General features: G+C 44.6%; 1 protein-coding gene across 1 annotated transcript in view; it reads left to right on the forward strand.

Annotated features, from left to right (window-relative positions):
* Window positions 1–23059, forward strand: part of DVL2 (dishevelled segment polarity protein 2) — a 113516-nt gene that overhangs the window by 71856 nt on the left and 18601 nt on the right. Inside the window, exons 7-14 of the mRNA XM_069215532.1 lie at window positions 3577–3646; window positions 3990–4129; window positions 4814–4890; window positions 15114–15181; window positions 15353–15487; window positions 17375–17506; window positions 17648–17824; window positions 18263–18487. Of these exons, the coding sequence (XP_069071633.1) occupies window positions 3577–3646; window positions 3990–4129; window positions 4814–4890; window positions 15114–15181; window positions 15353–15487; window positions 17375–17506; window positions 17648–17824; window positions 18263–18487 (1024 nt within the window). The remainder of the gene's footprint in view (window positions 1–3576; window positions 3647–3989; window positions 4130–4813; window positions 4891–15113; window positions 15182–15352; window positions 15488–17374; window positions 17507–17647; window positions 17825–18262; window positions 18488–23059) is intronic.

Here is a 23059-nt window from a genome sequence, read left to right on the forward strand (position 1 = left end):
AGAGAGGCAGCAGATTGGGCCAGTAGAGTGTGGTACCTAGAACCTTTTCATGAGGATATTCTGTCACAGCAGCTGGGCAGGATACTGCCCTCAGGCCTGCACAATATGCATCTTCATGCTTGGAGATTGAGCAGCAGGATTAAACCTCTGTCAGCTTTCCTCCTGAGGTCATTGAGGACACCTTCTACAAAATCAATGTACACCAGTTGCTGCGACAAACTTGTGCATTGGTGCAGCACCTGATAAGTTGACTGACTATAAACCAAGCTGTCTGAAATGTTGTTAGTTTTGTCCCTCGACCAGCAAGGAGTTTTGGACACTGTTAAGAGATACTTTTGAGTTATTTCAGCTTTTCTGCAGTTGCCAGATCTGGCTTAATTAAATCACCTGTTGTGATATTTTTGAAAGGTTTGCAACATTTTTTTCCGCCCAAACCTGTTGTGATGCCACAGTGGGATCCAACTTGATTCTCACTTTTATGATGTGCACCCCTTTCGTCCCCCTACACAGTTGTCCACTGAGACTTCAATGCTGAAGACAGTCTATCTCATCGCCATAACATTGGCTAAGCGTGTAACCGTGCCTGCACCCTCTATCAGCCTACCTTATAGGATGTTCTTTCAGGAGAAGTTTGTATTGAAGACCCAAGCGTCCTTTGTATTGAAAGTGGTGACTCCATTTCATTTTGGGCAGGATTTCACCCTTCCAACATTGTTTGCTTCACCTCATCCCTCTAAGAGGAAATAGACTTCATTGTTGGGACACTAAATGAGCACTAACCTTTTATATTACTGGACAGTCAGGCCTTTTGCATATTTTTTTCGGAGTGAAGATGGGCAAGCCAGTGCAAATATTGACTATATCACAATGAGTTGTTCTCTGCATAAGGATCTGCTAAACACTGACTAAGAAGAAGCCCTAGGAGAGTTATGGGCTCAAGCCACCAAAACTGCCACCACTGCATTGGAACATACATTGCCCGTCCAAGATATGTCAGCCGGCTACATGGGTGTTGCACTACTGCCTTGACAGTTGGGTTTGTCGAAGGTGCATTATTTTTCATTCTGTCCTGTAGATCTTTTTGATCGGAATCATTTTACAGACCCAGCAGCTTGCGAGGTATTGCTTAGGGTATCTATTTACAAAGTGAGTAATCTGCAGTTAGGAGTATCCATCAGAACAACAAGTTGCTTGCCTGCAGTAACCATCTTTCTTGTGGATATTCTAACAAGATTCCAGACCATCCCGCCTCCCTCCCCGTTCTGTGAAGTGGACTCTTTTTCCATCTAAAAAGATCCCAATGCAAAGTTCTGCCACAAGGCATGCCTATTTGCTGATGGGCTCTGCGTCTGAAGGTACAGACAGCCTACAAAGCAGCTGACAGGGTGCATGAGTGCCGGTTGTATGCTGCTCTGTTAGTCGCTTCTGGAGCAGAATGATATCCGCGTGGAGCTGAACAATGCTGCCTACAGGCATCTTCAAGATTTCCGGATTCAGTCTGATGCTTGGGGACTATTGTAAAGGAGAGGCATCTGCTGCTACGGTATCCACCAGAAAGATCAATATAGAAGGTAAGTAACTTGTTCTTATAGGATACTAGAGTGCAGGAGTGGTAGAAATTGTCTGCTTTCTCTGAAAGTTCTGTTACAGGCCTCGTCCCCACGTGTGGTTTCTGCTTTGGCTAAAAAAAAAATAGAAAAAAAAAAAATAACAGTTTGGGGGCACAAAGCCTTGGACACTTGCTTTAATGACAAGATATCAATTGAAATAGATTAGGGTGGTGTGAAGGAGCACTCTTTAGATCACAGGAAAAGACAAATCTTATTAATTAGTGAACTGCCGTGAAGTGGAATACCATCATCTGAATTCCATTTTAATATTTGTACTAGGAAAGTCGTGATCATATTTCTTTGTTTTATGAATCAGATTTCAAGAGTTGTCATGGAAGCTTTATTTTGTGTTCTGTAACAACAAACGTTAGTCTTTCTCAAGGCTGTAATGTATTTGTACTTAACTATACCATTTTGGGCCATTTGGACTAAAAGTGTTTAATGCTTACTGGCAGTTGATGGGCTGGTGGAGGGGGCAGAAAGTGCGCCAGTGAGGCACAGCATACATGAAGTTCGCACAGTATACGAAGTCTTAAAAGCATTTGTGCCAAGTTTAACTGGGGGAAAAAAACATTATTGATCTAGTACATCAGCCCCCAGAGGAGCTTATTGAGGAGCATTAAAATCCGTTGAGTATTAAAATCTGTTGACTATTGAAGAGTATTAAAATCCGATAGATGGAGATACTTCTTAGTTGAGGCAACAAAAGTCAGGTATGGGGAAGTTAGTTTAGCTATGAAACCAAGGAATCATGCTTGTGGGCTCCACAAGATTGGTTGCTTACCTGGAATCATAAATAGGAACTGTCAGCTGCTGCTGGGGCAGGAGGATTCTTGTAACAAGTCTGTGCAAATACAGCGACAAAAGAAGGCAATACAAAGGTCTTCAACTTCTAGTAAAAAAAATAAAAACAATTTGAAAAACTACTAAAGCACTAACAATCATTTGTCTCCTCAGAAGTAGGTGCGATAAGTAAAAAAATGATTTAAAAAAAAGGACGAGAGGGGGGACGACTCCTTGTGAGTAGAGGGTGATTGACCACCTTAATTGCTGTCTCCCAGTTGAAGTGTGACAGTCTGTGAAGTAGCGTGGGGCACTTACTAATGTACTCACAAACTGGCACACATATGTTTATTTGGGAAATAAGTACAACGTTATACGAAAGTAACAAGCAACCTAGAAACCAGCTCTCAAGTGGTTAAAAAATATATGCATGGACATTTGATTTGTGATCAGTTGCTTGACAGAGTTCAGTTTGTGGCATGGTGCTTTGTTGAGGTTCTGGCAGTTCATTTATCCAGCTGCCTCAGTGGTATTCATTCCCTCAAGGTAGGTTGGGTCCATTTCTGTTTGCACGTTCATATATTGATGTAACAGATCAATGCCTGTTGTAATGGCAGATATCAGTCCCATGTTTTTTGCTGAAATGTTTGGGTAAAGTGTTGACTTTTTGGATCGAGTTGTGATAGCTCACTAGATTGTAGACTTAACATTTTGGGTTGTCGGCTATTTGCTGTGTGGACAGAACAGTCCATGCTGTGATTGTTTCCTTATGTCTCCCCACTTTGATTTATATTGTGAATGAATACGAATTTGGGCTAAAACATCACTTGGAAAAGGTTTACTAGTCATAGGCATAGACAAGGATGTTTTTCCAGTGTTCAAGGGTTACCGGAAGGTGTATGGAGCTAAGTCACCCTGAAGTGTTTGAAGAAAAAGCAAAATGAAAATAGTGTTTTTTATATTTAGGTAGAAAAGTTTCCTAGAAAGAAAATGGATGTTAGGCATGTGCCATAGTTGTTTTTGGAGCACCAGCCATTTTGTTTGTGGCATAAATGTTGAAGGGCCTGTTAAATTTGAGTGATAAGACTCCAGTATCGTGTGCCTTGTGTGTGAAAACAGCAGTTCATGCTAGAGGTTTTTTTTTGTTCTTCGTCCAGTCTTAACTCTGCATTCATTTTTTTAGACGTCCTCCTTCAGCAGTGTGACAGACTCCACGATGTCCTTGAACATCATCACAGTTACTCTGAACATGGGTAAGAAAAGTGGGCTTGGCATGGCGGGTTGCATACGTTGATGTCATTAGTGGGTGGCAAGATTTGTGACGGGCCGATGTACAGAGCATCTGATTCTGAATGAATTTGGCAGTGCTGTAATCACTTGATAACTTGAATTAGTTGAGCCCAAAAATGTTTGTTAGCTTTCTTGGCTGTTCTGTAGTGGGCTTGAGAGGTCTGATGGGGAGAGCTGAAAAACGTTTGAAGGTAGGAGCTGGGAGCATTTACATGGTCCTCTCCATCCACTTCACCCCATCTCCTCTCCAGTGTTTTGACTACAGCAGGAGCACCTCTTAACGTAGCTGCTTTTTGTCCTCTGCAGAGAAGTACAATTTCTTAGGCATCTCCATTGTTGGACAGAGCAACGAGCGGGGAGATGGAGGCATCTACATCGGTTCCATCATGAAAGGAGGAGCTGTAGCTGCTGATGGGAGGATTGAGCCAGGAGACATGCTGTTGCAGGTGAGAGCCAGAATCGACCCACCAATCCCAGCCTATAATCTGATCTCTGCTCCTGCATGTGAGCTCCATAACCAACAAACTCCTCCCAGACTAAAAGATGTACTCTGCTCTTTCAGGAGAAAGTACGAACTCCTGTCTTTCCTCCAGTACAAAGCCACAACAGACAGGTCCCTCTTTGTCTGGATGTGTGCTGTGCCCCGACTGATAGCAGATGGATCCATCAGACCCTTTCCAAGCTTGAGGCCTACTTCTCCAGAAAGAATCTAAATCTGCAGTTCATCTCCATTTAGAACATGCACCCTTCTCCTGCACATCTGTCTGCATTAACTAGAAGTAACATCAGCAAATGTCTCCTCTTCCATTGTCTTAATCTAGATTGAGCACTCTTTCTGCCAGTAGGAATTTGCAAGCCTCCCCATTAGCCCAGGAAGTAACCGAACCCTGTTGCCAGAGCATTGCATTGACAGTACTGGTTCATACTTGCTTGTAACTAGTTGAATTTGCAGTCTAGAACTAGATTTGCACCTTGAAATATCGACCACCCCTCTTTACCACCCTTTCCCCTGGTGTTATCCAGTGCACTGTTTTCCAGAGGGGAATCAGGTCTTCTGCTCTTGTTCTATTTCTCTTAGGCAAGGTTGCTTCATTTAGCAAATTCTTCATCTGATGGTTATTTCTTTCCAGGTGAATGATATAAACTTTGAAAATATGAGTAATGATGATGCTGTTCGAGTCCTGAGGGAGATTGTCCATAAACCAGGGTAAGCAACAGTCTAGATTTAATACTGAGGTGTGTACAGAACTCTGGGAATACCATTACAAACCTATGAGAGAACAACTGGAAATGTGAACAATTTGAGGGAATTGATTCTCAAGCCAGTGCATTCAGAAGTGATTTACATGCATAGAATTTGAATGCCTATCTAAACAGGTTGGATTAAGGGTCTCTGTGTTTGGTGACTGGAGTTGGGAGTGAAATCATTGGACTGAGCTGTGGAAAGTTGCAAGCATAAAGCTACCCGACTTGTACAAAACTGAGGGGGTCTGTGGCAAGAAGTGTAAAGTATCTGTTCTAACAGTGATTCATTCCTGCTGTAGTGATTGGTCTTCAAACCCACTTCTTTGACTTCTGAGACTTATTCCCCTTGACACTGCATAACCCTACTCATTTTGAAAGCCTGCTGGAACAGAGCAACCTTTCCCCAATGGAGGCTTGCCATTGGGACTGACAGGACCTAAAAGCTTGAACAAAGGTAACCAATCACTTCCTGCAACCAAATCACTTAACCCAGTGTTCCTTTTGTAAATCTAGTGCAACAAATTTCTGACCAGCTACCTAGGAAGCTTGAGTCTAATAAAAAATAGATTCACCATCAAATGGAAATGCGTCATTCAGTTTTGCAGATGTTCGATTTAAAGATGAATCTGGAGTTTTATAATTTCTTATTGTTGAACCGTTTGATTAATCTAGATGCTGCCAACTTGATTATTAGTCACCATGAATTCTCTTTAAAGTAATGCTTGTCTGTAGCCTACTTAAGCTCTTCAGAACTGTTCATGTTACAAAAACCTAACATTAAGAGAGTGTATTGCAAGTGTGTTCTCCTTGACTTTTCAGTGACTTGGCTACGTTCTGGCTTTACAACTTTGTCACCGTAGGGTATTCGCTTCTCTGGAGCACTCATTTTCCGTCTCTCTTGAACAGCTTTAGTTCTCTGTACACTTGGCCTAAGTTGGCGTCCTTTCTCTTAGAAATATTACATTATCCATCATGAGATCTGCATTAATATTCCTATACAGAAAACGCCCCTACCTTTGTCCATGATGATGAAAAAAAACATTCCAAGAAATAACAACTGAGGCAGGTTGTCAGTAGATACACATGCTTAGCATAATAGTTTTGGGCTTGGATGCATGCAAGTTGTTTTTCTTCTAAGAAAGTTTTTCAAGTTGTGCGGTAGTGCGAATCCTCCTCTTGCTGGTAATGTGCATGGTCATCGGTTCCATTGTTAGATTGTATTCTTACACCATCGGGTTTGTAAGTGTGCTTCTCTGCTCCAGTTCAATGTCATTGTGATATACTTTTCTCTGTAATACCTACTTTCCGTCGGTATTGTTTTTGATTGCAGTCCTCTCTCTTCATTGGTTCAACGTCAACTTCTTTGGGGTGCCTTCTGGTGACGGTGGCACTCGTGGGCGTCCTTCCTCCATCAGGGCGCAGCTTCCATTAACCCCAGCACTATGTCCACTCGGTGATGGAATGGATGCATTTTTTATTCTGTCCTAGGTGTCATGCCAAATATCTTTGCACCGACGTTCACTAGGTGTAATCTGTGCCTCTCCCCTGAGCACAAGACCAGCTGCGAGCCCTGTCTCCCCTTCAGGTCCAAGCAGACTCTTTGTGACTGTTGGACCTAATGTCTTGCCGTAATGAAACACCAGATCTCTTCTGACCTGAGGACCTTCTGGAAGAACTGCAGGCACGAGTGTGGGCCACAGATGAATGGACCTTCTCCCCAGGCAATAGCTCCAGCTCCAAGATCCGATGCAAGATCCCTCTGCAGCTCAACCAGCCATGAGTACTGCGACCCCTCCACCTCGGCCCCAGCAGACCACCACAAAGGATCGACAACCCATTTTAGATGGGCTTAAAATCATCGTCGGGCCACCACGTCCTTCAGGCCATTGTCGGCACGGATTGCCGGTTTCTGATATGCCCAGCTTGGTTTCCACAAAAATAATCGAGGCTGCATGATTAGGAGCTCACCCCTCCTGCCTCTGAGCCGATTCAACTTTAGGAGCCAAAACCTTCACTGTCCAAACAACACCCAATCTCTGCGTCAAACAGCTGCATCGGAGCTGAAGACTTTGGAACTGAACACTCTGCATCAATGCAGAAAACCTTTACATTTGGCAAACCAGGAGATGGGTTGGGGCCTGTGGCACTGTTACCTGTATTTCAAAGACTATAGAAAGAAATTGAATCGGGACAAAAGTACATGCTGATCCACCCTGACGGCGGACACATTACTGCAAAACCTTGCAGCCCTTGAAAAAAAACAGCTCTCCTTTGAGGAGGCCTTGGATGTACAACCTCCACTCAAACCCAAATAGAAAATGGACAAAGCCACAAGCTCTGTACACATTAGCCCAGCACCTACAACAGCTGCGCACCACAGACCCTCACCACGTGCTTCACTGACTGCACCTGCGCCGTATTCCCCGGAAGGGTCATAACACTCATTTAGAGTGGAGATGACTGGGATGCTTTCACTCTCCCACCACTAGCTGATCCCTGGGACACGTGACACCAACACACCAGCTGATACAGGCCTGATCTGTATCCTGCAAAACCATCTCCCCCTCGGATACCACATTCTATCATGACTTAATACGTAGCGCTGCCACCTTCCTTTGCATACAATTATATACAGAGCCCTTAGAAGGTGATTTTTTAATTATTTTTTTTTTTAATTTGAGACACTCCTCCACACTGCGCATGGTACAATACCCACCTATGCTTAAAGGTATACTCCCTCGCACCACAGACCTATTCAATGATCCTGGTAGGTCTAAGGTCTTAATGCTACGGGTTGCTTAAAAAAAATACATAGTTACCTAATGACCCCGTATACATCAAATGTCAGCTGCAGCCTGACTCTTTGGTTCTCGCACCAACTCACAAAGAGTCAACTCACAAACATCTGGTGGGCACCTCCACGAGATAAAGAAAGTAAAAAGTTTCTCTCTGCTGGAGAGAGAGAGTGTGTGAGTGGCTGCCCAATCCACTAACCATAGGCAGATGGCTAATTCTATTGGCCTCCTTTCCAGATATGCCAGGGCACACTGGGTCGAGATTGAGAGTATTCTCCAGTATCTCCCAGATGAACATAAACAGGATATCAGATTGCCTCTGAAGGTAAGTTGAAATCAAACACTACAATTCGATGTTCTCTGGACCCGGCCGATATTGCAGCTAGAGAAACTAATTCTAGTGTTTGCGTCTTGTTAAAAAGGCATGGCTTGCTCCGGGTCATAGGGTTTAAACCTGAGGTCCAACAAACTCTATTGCCCCCCGCCCCCCCCCCCCCCCTCCCAATTTGATGAGGAAAATCTTTTTGGTCTTCAAGTTGATGCCCTCCTTGAGAAGTTTATAAAAGATAATGAAACTGCCTAGGCCAGGGGAGCACTACAGACACCATTGAAACTTGGCTTCGTTCGACACCCCTCTTAAATTGAAGGCTCCAAGATCACTTCACTGAAAACCTCCTTCAGTGACCTCAGACCCAAACCACCTTGTTGAAGGGATATTATCGAGACTCTCATAGGGGTAACAACTCCAAGGGTAGAGGCAAGGGTGGATTTACAAAGCCATCCACCACAAGACGCTCCAAACGTTTCCCCCGATCACACAGCACCTGTCGGATGACTACACGCGTTCTTTCCCGCATGGTGGAATATCACCTCTGACAAGTGGGTGTTGGATGTTATCCAACATGGTTATTGTCCGGAACTCACTTCCACACCTCCCAGCATTCCACCTCCCAAACGCAGACTTTCCCAACAAAATCGAAAGTTGCTTTGGAAAGAAGTACAAGCACTCCTCAAAAAAAAAAAGGGCAAAAGAATTTGTTCACTTAACCAACATGGAACAGGAGTATATTGACTCTACTTCCCTATTTCCAAGTTGGACGGGTCCCTCTGATCAATGTTGAACCTCAGACCACTAAACCAGTACTTTCTCTCACAGCATTTTCACATGGTCACTCTTCAAGATGTCACCATTACTTCATGGCCGCGCTCAACTTCAAGGATGGCTATTTTCACATTCCTATTCATCCGGCCCATCGCTGTTATCAGAGTTTTGTAATAAACCATCAGCATTTCCAGTTCAGGGTGCTCCCGTTTGTGATCACTACTGCGCCCAGGGTCTTCGCAAAATGTCTGGTGGTAGTAGCTGCTCTTCTGCACAGACAAAGCATACATGTATTTCCATATCTAGACGATTGGCCCATCAAAAGTGTTTCCAACACACTCATGTTACCATGAACCTAAAGGGCCTAATAGGGAAGACACCATTCCAGTTTTGCAAGAACTGCCATCACAAGTTCTCGCCCAGTCTGCAATCTGTCTAACTGTCTACCACCAAAGAGAGGACTGCAGTGCCTGCTCTGTGGTCACATTAAAGATGCTGAGTGTAAAAGAGAGATAGAGACAAGCCGATCACAACATGCAGGGTCAAGAGACAACACCATCCCCGAGAGACTAGCAAATTTCTGAGTAAAACCAGGCCAAAATGACAAAAATCCAAAATACATAAATAGTTATCACTTTTTTAAAGGTTTAAGAGTCTTAATACTGAAAAATCAGTAGTTTTATTCTTATAACCTGGATGTGTTGAAAACAAAATGATGCAGGCCACTAAGAACGTGATGTGTTGGAAAACCAAGTGATGTGGCAATTAGTTCACTGCTGGACGGGCAATGCGTGGATTCTTTTCCTGCCAGGTTTGCGATCTGTCAATTCTTTTCCCGTAGGACAGGCGATACATCGATTCCTTACTGGGGTGTAACGTTGATAAAGAAAATAAAGTCCAGGGATGATGCGTGGAAAATCCACATGCACAGCACCTATGGAGCTGAAGCAGGCGATGCATCTACTTTTTCAGCTGTGAGAAAGGCGCTGCATCGCTTTTTCTGCCGTAGCGGCCTCGGTGCATGGATTTTACTTCAGGTCAACAGCTTCCACTTCAAAGGGCCGAGGGACTGGATTTGGCACCACTTGGCATGTCAGAACTCATGTCTGAATGCGATGGCAGAAAGAACACAATCTTAACAACAGAGTTGATGCTCATGCACAGTATCACCAAGAGGAGGGGGTCACTTTACCTCGCGACTACAGAAGATTCTTCAACGAAAAACAACTTGTACACATCCAGACCCAACACCAGATGGCAGAAGTATGCAGAACATGTGAATCTCCAGCACTACATGCCAGAAACAAATGCTTAGAGGGTAGGTACCATAATCCTAACTGTGATACACCTCCTGGGAAAAGACAATACAGAAGCGGAGAAGTTAAGCAGAAAGGTGTCATTCACACGTATGGGAACAAAAATATAGAGTACTCGAAAGGGTCTTTTGGAAGTGGGGGACACCAACAATAGATATTTTAGCAACTCCAGTGAACACAAAATACCAAAATCCAGACAGCCCTATCACCAATCACTGGGGAATGCTCCTATGATAAACTAGTCCACTTTTCCCACGATCTTGTGTTAAAGTGATTGAAAAAATGCGAGAGGAGTCCAATGACTCGAATTCTAATTGCCCTTAAGTGGGCATGACACATGTTTTTCAGAACTGGTAGAAGTGGCACAGAGGAACATTAAAAACTGTCAGTACAACAAGACATGTTGTCAATGGAAGACGGAAAAGTACTTCGCCCAGAACCAAAGTCTTTGAACCTGGTGCCCGACTCCTGAAGACTTAGAATGTGGCTGTCTGAAACTTCTAGAAAAGGTAAGTGAGGAAAGCAACAACAAGAAAGTGCGACATCGGGAAATGGAAATGATACTCCTTATGGTGTCTCAAAAGGGGCGTAGTAAAGAAAAATACAGTTGAGTCACAGGTGCTGAAATATTTATCACACCTACATACGCTTCATTGAAAATGCACTTAGCAGCAATAGTGGCTTACACAAGAGGCCGCATAGGAAGAAGCTTCTTCACAGCTCCGGTAATTAAACGTTTCTTAGAAGGGGCAAAGGGAATTGCGCCACCAAGGAAGGTACCCTCACCCACATGGAGCCTAAATGTGGTACTGACTCAATTAATGAAAGATCCAGTTGAACCCTTGTACAAAGCCACATTAAAGATGCTCACACTAAAAACCGCCTTCCTGGTGGCCCTAACACCTCTTTGCGGGTTGAGCGAAATGCAAGCACTCATAATTCAAGAGCCACATCTGCAGATTCACAAGGACAGAATTGTCATGAGAACTGTTCCTGAGTTTTTACCAAAAATAGTTTCACACTTCCACATACATGAAACTATTGAAATACAAATCGTTTTGCGTAACCCAAAGAATCGGGTGGAGAGCATCACACACAGTAGACCTGAAACATGCAGTGATGTACTACATGGAGACAACAATATGGGAAAACCAGTAATTGCTAGATGGATTTCCAAAACTATACAAATATGCCACACAGGTGCGGGGGAGAAACTGAGCTCAACCCTAAGAGCACACTCCACAAAGAAGAAAGTAGCGACCATTGCCTTTCCAGTAAACACTCCGTTACAAGATATATGTATGGCAACAATGTGGTAATTTTTACACACATTCACAAAACACTATTGCATAGACATTCAAATGAACAAAGAAGCTCAAGTGGGGCAAAAGGTGTTAAACATCTGTTTGCAAATATACATCCATCTTCAGCTTTATCACGCAAATCTAGCAAGAGCACTTCAAAAACGATGCTCAGCATGTGAATCCAGAAAAAATTCACCTGCAAAACAGAGTTTCCTATATGTTGGTGTAGTTTTGCAGCATGAAGAATTTTCTAGATTCACGAGCGACCCACCCACCTCCACCAAGAAGTGTGAAAGAGAGGGGAAAAAATGTGAGGGCTCCCAGGGGAGGGAATGCAACGTCACAGGAAGCACTAAATGGGCAAATCCTTCAACACGTAAAAGCCACAGAGGAAGGACTACAAAGTTGGAGAAATCCAGATTTAATTACTAGATGGTGAAATCATGCACAGCATGTGAATTCAGAAAATTCTTCGCGCTGCAAAACTACACCTACAGGTTAGAAACTATTTGGTACTAGGGAATGGTGTTCTGGACTAGTCTGAAGCCCTGAAAGTTAACTCTAAAGGTGAGGTATCTACAGGAAGAATATACACCAAATTATCCATAACAAAGGTAACCTTTTTTCTTGCCCTTACTGTAGCAGGCTGGCCAGGTGTGTGGTGGGTACCTAAGGTACTTAACCTTATACCAGGACCAGGTATCCCCTCTTAGTGAAGTGTAGGCAAATGTCTAGAAGTCAGTCTCTCTAGACGTAATTGTGGATAAGCAGCCAAGGCTTACACAGGAGACATGCAAAGCTGTAGTCACACAGCACTCACACAAATGAAAGAAAGCACTCCCTTGGAACACAGAACCACAAATTACTAGAAGGGGATCCTTCCAAAAGGAGGTAAGTAATACACTAAATGTTTACACTAACAATCAGAAATATGCAAAGAAAAGGTTAGAAAACAGCACAAACGGTAATAACCAATAGTGACCCTAGGGGAGCACAAACCATATACTAAAAAAAAAATGGAATGCAAACACAGGACCCCCACCTAGGTAAGTGGAATGTGTAAAGGGGAGCTGGGATTCCTAGAAAACCAGAGGTACGTAACACAGTACCCTCCAGCGAACAAGAGAGCTGGAGTAAATCGCTGGATTTTCCCCAAACCACCCAAAAGGAGGAAAACAAGAAAGACACCACCCAGACAAGACTGCAAGAAACCAGCGGTGGATTCCTGAAGAAAGAAGACCTGTGGAGAGAGGGGACCAAGTCCAAAAGTCACTGTGGAACCCAGGAGGAGTAGGGGCAGCTACCCACCCAGCTCTACTTGCGGGAGTTGATCGCCTGTGATGAAGGACAGGTTAGCTCTGTAGCCCTGGAGCTGGAGAAGAGTTCATGATGGATGCAGATGGTGTCACACGCTGGAGTGAAGATTGCAGACTGGTGTCTGCGCAGGAATTCCACCAACATGCCTTGGCAGAGGCAAACTCACGATTAGTGGAAAAATGGTGCTGCTGGGGACCAGCAAGGCTCAGGAGGACTCAACCCAGGAGGGGGAGTCACAGGGGACCCTCGGAGTCACAGGGGACCCTCAGCATTGCAGAGAGTGTAGGGGAGCAGTCAGCACCCGCAGGTGTCCCACAGGACGGGGTCGCAGAAGAAGCCCATGCAACGCTACAAAAGAGTATCTCATGCCGCCGGAGAACCACGCAGGAGGGTCTACTTTGCAGGGAGGAATGTTGGGAGCTGGAGCTACACGTCTCCTGTAGACCCTTTGGAAGAGATGCAAGCAAACCTTGGTAGCTGCAAGAGACGCAGTGCACGGGGTACTGTCCTGCGTGGAAAGGCAAAGGGTTACCTCCACCAGAGTTGGACAGCTGGCAGAGAGTGCCAAGAGGACTACTCCAGACCGCCACCTGTGATGCAGGATCCATGCAGCTCAGGATGAGGAGAGATCCACGGAGCCGGTCATCGCTTGCCGTAGGTGCGTGCAGTTGCTCCTTCACTCAAAGGGGAATTCCTTCTTCTTTTTGTGCAGGACAAAAGGGAGGCGTTACTATGCTGGAGCAGAGATGTGGAGAGAAGCACAAAAGGAGGAGAGGGGGAAGGAGAAGTAAAGCACCAAGCTGGAAGAGGAAAGTGCCAAGCAGGAGTAGGATGGAGATGCCGGAGCCCAGAAGGAGAAAGATGGCTCAGGAACACGAGGGAAGAGAGCCCTGGAAATGGAGGACACCGCCGAGGAATGGTTTGAGGTTGAGTGCTGGCTACCCCAGAGACGCAGGTGAATCCCGCTACAGCTCAGAAAAGCTGTGGCCATGGCGGTGAGTGGCCATAACAGGGGTAGTTAGGGAAAAGTGGAGGGGTGGTGGTAAAAAGGGAGCCACTGTGGGGAAGTGGAAGGTACACCTGCCCCAGATTGCATGATACCACTGCATCGGGGAATGCCTTATTACCCCAAGCCTAACCCTCACCCTACGCCTCAATAAGTGACAACGTTTTTTGGGGGGTTATCTTCTAACTTTTCTTTTGTTTGTCCTTCTCCTTCCTCTTCCGCATGCTCACCTGAAACCCGGGATACACCTAGAGAGCCTTTAACAAAAGAAACGCACCTTGCACACCTTTTGGGGTTTGGTGAAGTAAAAAGGAACCTTTTAGAAGAAGTTCGTATAGTCACAGCTGGGGAAAAGATGGATATAAATAAACCATGCCTGTGCAGATCGAGGAGGGCACACCCTGTCCAGAACGAGGAGGGCACACCCTGTCCAGAAGTTGCATATCCCCCCCCCCCCCCCCCCCCCCCCCCCCCACCACCACCTATACAAACCAGGATAACTCCTTAAATATTCTTTTCTTTTATATATATCGCCCTATTATCTAATTAAGGAGGCAAAATTACACAACCAACCAAGCCTCTGAAGCCGTGTTTCTGACCCACACTCCCACAATTCCTTGTCTAATTCATGCCAAAACAACTCTAAACAATAAATAAATAAAACAAGCAATGACAAAAGCCTGTCTTTGTACTCCAACTAGTTTAGAACGGTTTCCCCTGCGTTATCTACTGAACATGAAGTTAGACTATTTTTGATTCCCTTGTTCATCACAGGAACTCTGAATCACTGACCGTTTTTATTTCATTTCCCCTGTGTGCTTCTGAACTTGATAGTTGTTGGTTGGTGTCTATAATGATGGCATGTGTGGGCTTCTATTCAAAATAGTCTTTTGAGATACCCCATAGTTGCACCGAAGTACAGAACTGTGATGGGCAGAAGGAAAAGACCATTTCTGACTATTAACCATTATCTACCAGGATTACACACAGACTGCGTCTCTAGAATGGTTAAGCTGCAAAACTACAATTACAGGTCAGTAACTCATATCTCATTGATAGTACAATTAAGTTCTGTGACAGCCCTGCCTCCTATTGTCGGAGAGATGAATTTTTGTGATACTTAAGTTGACTTTGTGTGAAATGATCAATTTCGGGTGAGGGCTGGGTCATTACTAGTTTCCTAACAGTTTTAAATTGTCACTGAATTAAGTATTTGTTCTAGCATTTAGTTACTCCCATTAAAAGAAAAAAGAAAAAAAAGCATTGTGGACCACAAGTTAAGGTAATGAGTCAATTTGAAGGTGGCAGCTAGTTTCAGAGGTGAATTTTGCCTTTTGTCTTTTAGACCGATTGTGCTGACAGTTGCAAAGTGTTGGGATCCTTCCCCACAGGGATACTTCACTCTTCCTCGGAGTAAGTACCATACTCTCACAAACTGTATTTCCCGACTTTTACCATTAATCCAACCGTGTGTGCTTTCTTATTTATTACCATGTGGCCTTAAGTATCGCTGTTGCTGTTTTCCTCTCGTATGTAGTCTTTTTTTCACTGACGTCACACCTCCTCTACTTCCTTTCTTTGCAGATGAACCAATCCAGCCAATTGACCCAGCAGCATGGGTGTCTCATTCTGCTGCACTCACTGGTGCCTTCCCAATTTATCCAGGCAGCTCCTCCATGAGTACAATCACTTCCAGCAGCTCTGTCACTGAGACTGAACGTAAGTCTTGCAGCCGGTGAGGCGATGGGGTCTCTCTCATGCATGGCAAACCTTGCAGCTTTTGTGTGCTGCTTTACATTTCTATAGAAAGCCATTCTCTGATTCTCTAATCAAAGAAAGAGGCATTTATACGGATATGTGCTCTTGCAGTTGTATGTGTTGGAGCATATGCAATGCAAACCGAGCTAGCAAGCACCAGATTGCTGTCACGGGAGGTTGCAATTTGATCTCCTGCAGAAGGATAACTTTATTCAAGCTTGGTTTAGGCAAGGAGGGCATTTTTTTTTCCATTTTTTTTTTTTCAGCAAGTGTGGATGAGGTGCTTCCTTGATAGGTTTTAACATTTTTCTGAAGTGGATACATAGCAGCAAAACGCCACTTTGGTTCAGTGCTGTTCTATGAGCTTGGTCTTTAGCTTTAGAAGGCTTGTTTCCTCTTGTGCACTGCACTGTGCATCTGCCTTTTTATATTTCTTCTGCGTGAGGTGGAGTGTTCACAGTGAATGCATTGGAAAGCTTTCGTACTAACCTACATGGTTGTGCTAATGTGGGTGAATTTCTTCAAGATTTAATATGCCTGTTGGTCTCAGGACAGCCTACATTGATTCTGGGTTATTGCCAGAAGTGCTAGAGTTGGCTGTCTCCAGGAGGCAGAGAGCTAGTGCTTGGACATTTTAATTGTGAAGTCAATAACTTCTGCGTTTGGCCTTATTTCACATTTAGGGCAGTGAGAATAAGCTTAGTCAAGGTGGTGTTAATTTGAGCTAGGCCCAGGACATTTAGATGCAGGAGCAGATGGTCTTGAATTACTACTCTACATTCCAGGAGACTTTTAGATGGAGTTGGTTGTTGCTGTAAACAGATGGAATGTAAGTCCATTTTCAGGTGGAACAGCTCAATATAGTATAAAACCGAAGGGATGGCTACATAAGCTACTCTGCAAACCATGAATTGTTGATATGATCTGGACGGTATTTTGAATCTGAGAAGTGCCAATGTTCATTGTAGGGGAACGAGGAGACCATTTTAACAGTGTCCATTAACCTCAAGCAAATTAAGAGGACATACCAAAGGATCTGGTTGTCGATGGTTAGGAATAGAAGTCCCATTTCAGATAGCAATATGGAATGGTCAACACATTTGATGGGTCCTGCTTCAGTGCTACAGTGTGGTCTCAGTGCTGACTTGTGGTGGTTATCAAGGGAGTGAACAGTAATTCACAACTATCTTCACCATTCATTTTTATAGAGAGGGGTTGGTACTGGATTGCTCTGTGATTGCCTGATGAAGTTGTGGGCGTGTTTATCAGTAACATGAAATATAGTTGGTTTTGAATGAGACTTGGATCATGTCCTGTGCAAGGGAGGCATTGGCTATGTTGAGCTGTGATACGAGCACTTCTCCAGTTGGGCTTTCGCATTAGTGGTAAGGGGTCATCTGTATATTGAATGGCTTGGATGCAGGTTAGAATGTCTGAATACGTTTTCATTGTGATGAAAGGCATGGTTGAGTGTGCTGCCTTTGAAATGGTTAGGATTAGTGCTATGCACCTTAATGCTTTGAACGTTAGGAACATCAAGTGGCTCTTCTGTTTTGCTTATAACTTGGGGCACTGCAAAATGCATTTGACAAGAACAAGTACTTTGCCAGAAGGAGGTGTTGGGTAGCTATCTTTCAGAAGAAGGGAAGGTGGGATCAGATTGAGATGAAGGGGTAGTAAGTAGTTAATACCCATAAGGGATATCTCCTGCAAGGATAGAGCGCTTGTTAGGGACATTTCCCTTATGATCTGACTGGACTAGGACGCTTGCCTCTGACGCTGTTCTGAGATTGTGCTTTTGTCCATTCGTATTGACTCTGACTCCTGCTTTATGTATTTTCCTGTCAGGTTTTGATGACTTCAATCTATCCATCCACACTGACATGGTATCTGTGGCCAAGGCAATGGCCTCGCCGGAGTCTGGTCTTGAGGTGCGAGACAGAATGTGGCTGAAGATCACAATACCAAATGCCTTCTTAGGTAATGTCAGGCCTTGGGAAATGGAGAGGTAGTTTGGTGATGGTGGAAATCTCCTGTGTGAGGTGCTGATTGCCAACCTGGCATAGGGCACAGGGTTTTTCATGAAACGCTTAATCATGCTAATGTTCCCTTTCACTACAGGTTCAGATGTGGTAGACTGGCTCTATCACCATGTTGAAGGTTTCCAGGACAGGCGAGAGGCTCGTAAATATGCCAGCAATCTTCTGAAGGCAGGTTTTATACGGCACACAGTCAACAAGATCACCTTCTCTGAGCAGTGCTACTATATCTTTGGGGATTTCAGCGGCTGTGAAAACTGTAAGGATACCCCTCTACTTCTCCCTTCTCTGACACTTCCTTTGTCGGGCACATCTGGGGGGAGAGGAACAGAACTTGCTTTCATACCAACTTTAATTGTTTGCTAATTATGTATTGTTGCTGCCATTGATGTAGACAAATCTGTTGAGGCCAACTCTTGTTCATGAGCGAAATCTGCTACAATCATTTTTCTTTCAAAGGCCTCAAATGTAAGCAGTCATGCCGAACATGCAAATATCTAGTCCAGATTAAGGAGGCAAACATCGTTCAATGAATGCCTGATGCCCAAGGGTCTCCTTGTTTTCATCTGGTTATTGTTTAGAGTTCCACCAAGCCAGTCCTGTTTTTCTAGTTCACCCAATTCATGTGTGTGTTTTCACACCTCTGTGCACTTCTGCTGTCATCCTGTTTCATCATATTCTTGTCTTTTCTTTCCAGACATGGTGAACCTCTCGCTAAATGATAACGATGGCTCCAGTGGGGCATCAGACCAGGATACATTGGCTCCTCTTCCACTGCCAGGGGCAACACCTTGGCCATTGCTACCTACTTTCTCGTACCAGTACCAGGCACCACACCCATACAGCACACAACCTCCAGCCTACCACGAACTCTCATCATACAGCTATGGCGTGGGCAGCGCAGGCAGCCAACACAGTGAAGGTAAACGACTAGCCATGCTATTGAACGTCTTCATAGTGATTACATTGTCATTACTTCATACAAATTGTATCACAAAGACTCTGCAACAAACATGTGTAAACATGAAGACAACCAGATTGATTATTGTAAAGAATTACGTTTTATCTAGTGCTTAATTGTTGATTGAAGCACTAAAAATGTATAAATCCTAATAGCTGCATCACAGTATCGTTGGAGTTGTTTTGTAACGTGTGCATATCTGCTTCTGATAAATAAAACTCTCTGCTCTTTTCCCACCCTTGTGTAGTATAGGCGTAGCTTCAAGCTAGTTTGTAGTGCTAAACTTTACTGGTCATCACTTGTTATGGCCATTAGGCCAAGATGGTTAGTGTTCGGTAGCTTATGATAAATGGTTGCAGCAGTTAGTTGCAGAAAACACTAGAAAGGAAGGCCTTTCTTAAACATGAGGAACATTGCTACTTCTAAACTGGTCAACTCCACTAAAAGCAGCAGGTCGTACAAAGCATTGTGAAATCACCTACTTGCTCTATCACCAGAAGATTCAAAGTACAAAGTCATCTTGGATCTTCAGCCAGGAAAAGTCAGTGTGCCCTTTGTACATTCAAATGGGTGTTAAAGTCAGGCTGTTAAGGGACATTGTTTTCCAAAGGCTGCAAGATAACTTGGGGAGAGTGTGTAAAAAGTATCTCTTGGCTTGAAGATTTTGCAGAAGTTTAGCACTTCTAAGTCCTTACACACAAGTGACCGTCTTTCTGATGTAAACTTCTAGGCACAGATTACTCATCTTTTGAATATTCTGCGGGTGCCAGGCTGGATCCAGAAACGTTTCAGCAGTACCTCTGTGCTCCAGAAGGTGGCGCCTGGCTGCTCTACGCTGTCTTAAAATGGCACTCCAGAATGTCACGTCAGTTCCTTTATTCCCTCGCCACTAGACGAGAGTCTGGAGCTCCCTCTTCTCTTTAAGAATCGCCTCACTATTTTTTCAAAATATTTGTCAGTGTGCAAGGGATGTTACTCACTAAAACAACAGGTTTCAAATACTCCAGGGACTGTTGCAAATTAATGTTTTTGACAGAAATCTTATCAGGTGTGTCTCTGGTCTAGCCATGACTCCCAAGACATACAGTGGTTGCACGTCAATTAAACCCAAGGGCCATCATGGAATGTGAGGAAAAACTTAGTTGCCAAGCATAAGAGGACAACTCAATGGGCCCATTCCACATAGCAGTCCACATTTGAGGTTTGATCTCAGTCCCAGGAATCGACTGAGGCACTGCAGAGGTCGGTGTTCATTGTGCTAAACGTCCTTAGGTAAGTGTAAGAAACAAAGTGGAAATGCACTGCTTCACTCCACTTGCATTCTCCGGAGCAGACCTGATGGTGACTTCACTCTTCTCAATCTTGCTCCTGAAGTCTGCCGACTTTGGAGCTGACCCCACAACTGGTTTTGGCACAAGTAGAGTTTTAGGGGTGCTGCACCGAATGAAAGAGTTGTGTGTAGCCACAGTGCAGCTCTTCGAATGAGGATGCTGGTGGGTTACCCTAGCTGCCAGCCGGGTCCTCTCAGCCTATACACTGCCCTGAGCACGTCTACGCTGACTGCCATCTGGGAAGCCAGTCGCGATTGTTGCTTCTGACACTGCTCCGACCTCGACTGATGTCATTCCTGAGAAGCCGCTCCCCCACAGAATTCCCACTAGGTTTTCCACACTGTGATGCCCTTTTTGGGACTGATTTGGATAATGACAGAACCCAGGGACGAGTTTTCTCAGCTCTACTAGGATGACAATTGGTAAGAGAATTTAAGGAGGATAGTGGCCCTTGATACCTTCCCAAAGACCGGTCTTTTTTCTCCCCTTGGACCAGTTATAGAGGCGTACGCTTCCTACCTCGCGGCGATGCATTGGGTGGCCAGTGAACTTGACCTCCAGCTTTCCACCTTGGAGGTTTAAACCAAGCTTTAACTGGAGTCCTATAACTTGGGCCAACTTTTTCTATGCCCCTTCTTCTATGCCCCTTCTTCTTTTTAACAAGGCATTTTATTGGGGGCTTGGGCGACTGATTCCTAGCGGTGCTAGATTCCTGTTTCTAGTGACCAGGCTTTGCTTTCACAGAACTCCTCACCAGAAAGCATAGTGGTGCAGGCTTCTACCAGCCACTCTAATACCTGTGTATTTTCCGCCACTCCCCCTGACAGGGAATCTTTAAGTGAGTGTAAACATTTGGCAAATGTCTTTTCTTGAACCATGCGATCTGTTAACACCAGCAGTTTGTTGGTATGCTACTCACACCTTTTGGGATTCGGCGGCACATGTCCTCTCAGGTACCCACAGCACCTGTCACAATGGAATGTCCTGTTGATAAGCTGTTTAGGGAAATTTGCATATGCTTTTCCTATAATCTCACTGATACCATGAGTGCTGACAAAATGCAAACAGTCCCACATGACTCTAATATTGGTAGTGCCTCGATGGGCCAGGCAGATGTGATTCTCCAACCTGGCAGAAATAGCACAAGGCAGTGTAATGGGAGCACGAGCCTATCAGGGCTTGCTAACAATACAAAAGACTAAGCTGCACCACCTGGAACTAGCCGATCCTCAGCCTAATAGCATGACTCCTGGAGACCTAGGGATTGCACATATTGGACTTCCCAAAAGATGCATAAAGGTATTGCGAGAGGCTAGAAGATGTGCCACTTGTAAGTGCTACACCACAGAGTGGAATCGGTTGATCCACTTTGTGTAGCAAAAAGTACCTCACAGGCACTAGGACGGAAGATGTCTAGAATGTCAAATATTTAGCTCACTTTTTAGAAAGGAAACTTTACTACACTTCACTATTGCCGGCTTTAGTGGCTTACACAAGGGGCATCAAACTGAGTTTTTTTCAAGTCACTAATGATGAGAAGATTCCTAGAATGGGTCAAAAGTGTAGGACCACTAAGATCAGCACCCACACCAATGTAGAACCTGGTTTCAGCACCGCTTCTGAAGCTACCTGTGGGAACCTAAGAATAAAGCAAGCCTCGACAATTGAAGATTGCATTCTTAATCCCCATTACATCACTAAGAAGAGTTAGTGAATTGCAAGTGCTCATGAATTAAGAGCTTTACTGACCGATACACGTGGGTGAACCCAGTTTCTCACACCTCAGTAAACATGGATTATGTGGTGTGGTTGTGAGACCTCACCATTTTATGATATCACAGTCTGTCTGGTACAGTGAAGTTTGGCTCATTCATGGGTAGCTGTGGTACATAGCAGTCAGGCTTAATTAAAAGAAGTATGAAGCGTTTAGACGTCCCAAAACAGTTAATTAGCAGCACAACTTCATTTAAACCCAGTACCAATTTATAAAGTGTTTTTTTAAATCTTTAAATAGACAACAAAACGACAAAAATCTGTCGAAGGAAACTGGAGATAGGATTTTTTCAAAGGTAAGTAAATTATTTTTGAAAATCTGCAGTAAATTGTAAGCAGTTGAGCAATTAGTAGCAAACTGGTTAAAACAGTTGCTTGTCATTACTTGGACGGGCTAAGATGGGCCCAGGTGTCAGTCACAAGGGACCCCTTAGGTTACCTGTCAATTCTAGCAGTCTTAAGGTCCTCAGTGTTTTGATCTACTTTAGTGTGGTTCTGGTCCTGATACTGAGACACACAAGATGCAGTGTGTGTTCCTGTGGCCACCCTAGGGCCCACAAACTTCGGGGGGTTTCTCTGGCATTAGGACTTGACTTCCCACAGCACACTCGGGGAGCCAAGAACAAGTCCAGTCTCTATTGGCCAGCTGGTCTCCCGGTTACTTACAGCTAAAGAGTTCATTTCAGGGACCGGTGTTCACCTCACCGTTGGCCATGGGTTGGATGGACTTGGGGACACCTAGGGAAAGTTAGGACTCTGTTGCTCAGTAGATACCTCAGCGTCCAGTGGGCTGTTGGGCTCTCGAAGAGTGAGGGTTCTTTAGATTTTGGTGACCCTAATAGCTAACTAGCTCTTGTAGTCACTTTTTCTGTCCTGCCACAAGTGGAGGTCTTTGCAATGAGTGGGCACAGCAGTGGACTGCAACTGTTGCAGATCCCTAGAGTGCAGCAGGTGCAGTGCACTCTTTGGTGCACCCTCTCTGCTGGGTCCAGGGAGCAGCAGGCAGTTCTTCTGTCTTCTTCCCAGTCCAGTAGTGATCTGAGGACTGTTTGTTGGGGTGTCGATATTATGCCATCTTCACTGTTGTGGGAGGAGAGGGCTCACTAGCCAATGGGGCAGTAGTTTACCACAAGACCACCCTTCCCACTTTACATCACTTACGGGAGTTTGGCCACTGAACAGTCCCATGATACCTCTCTACCTGAAACCAAGATGGCGCAACCCATACTCCACCTATGAGGAGCCCTGGGCATACCCGTGCCACTCCTCCTAGAAAACTGGTTCCACAAAGTGTTCCCTTCCTCTGGAGGAGATGCCAGCCTCTCTGCCTACACAAAGGAGCGGACAGTCAAAGGTGTGATTGCCAGTTGCTTCACTGAGGTGGTAGCCTATTTGAAGTTTGGTGTCTGTAGCCACCGTCCAGTAGTCA

The sequence above is a fragment of the Pleurodeles waltl genome, chromosome 12, assembly GCF_031143425.1.
Source record: "Pleurodeles waltl isolate 20211129_DDA chromosome 12, aPleWal1.hap1.20221129, whole genome shotgun sequence".
Lineage (NCBI taxonomy): Eukaryota > Metazoa > Chordata > Amphibia > Caudata > Salamandridae > Pleurodeles > Pleurodeles waltl.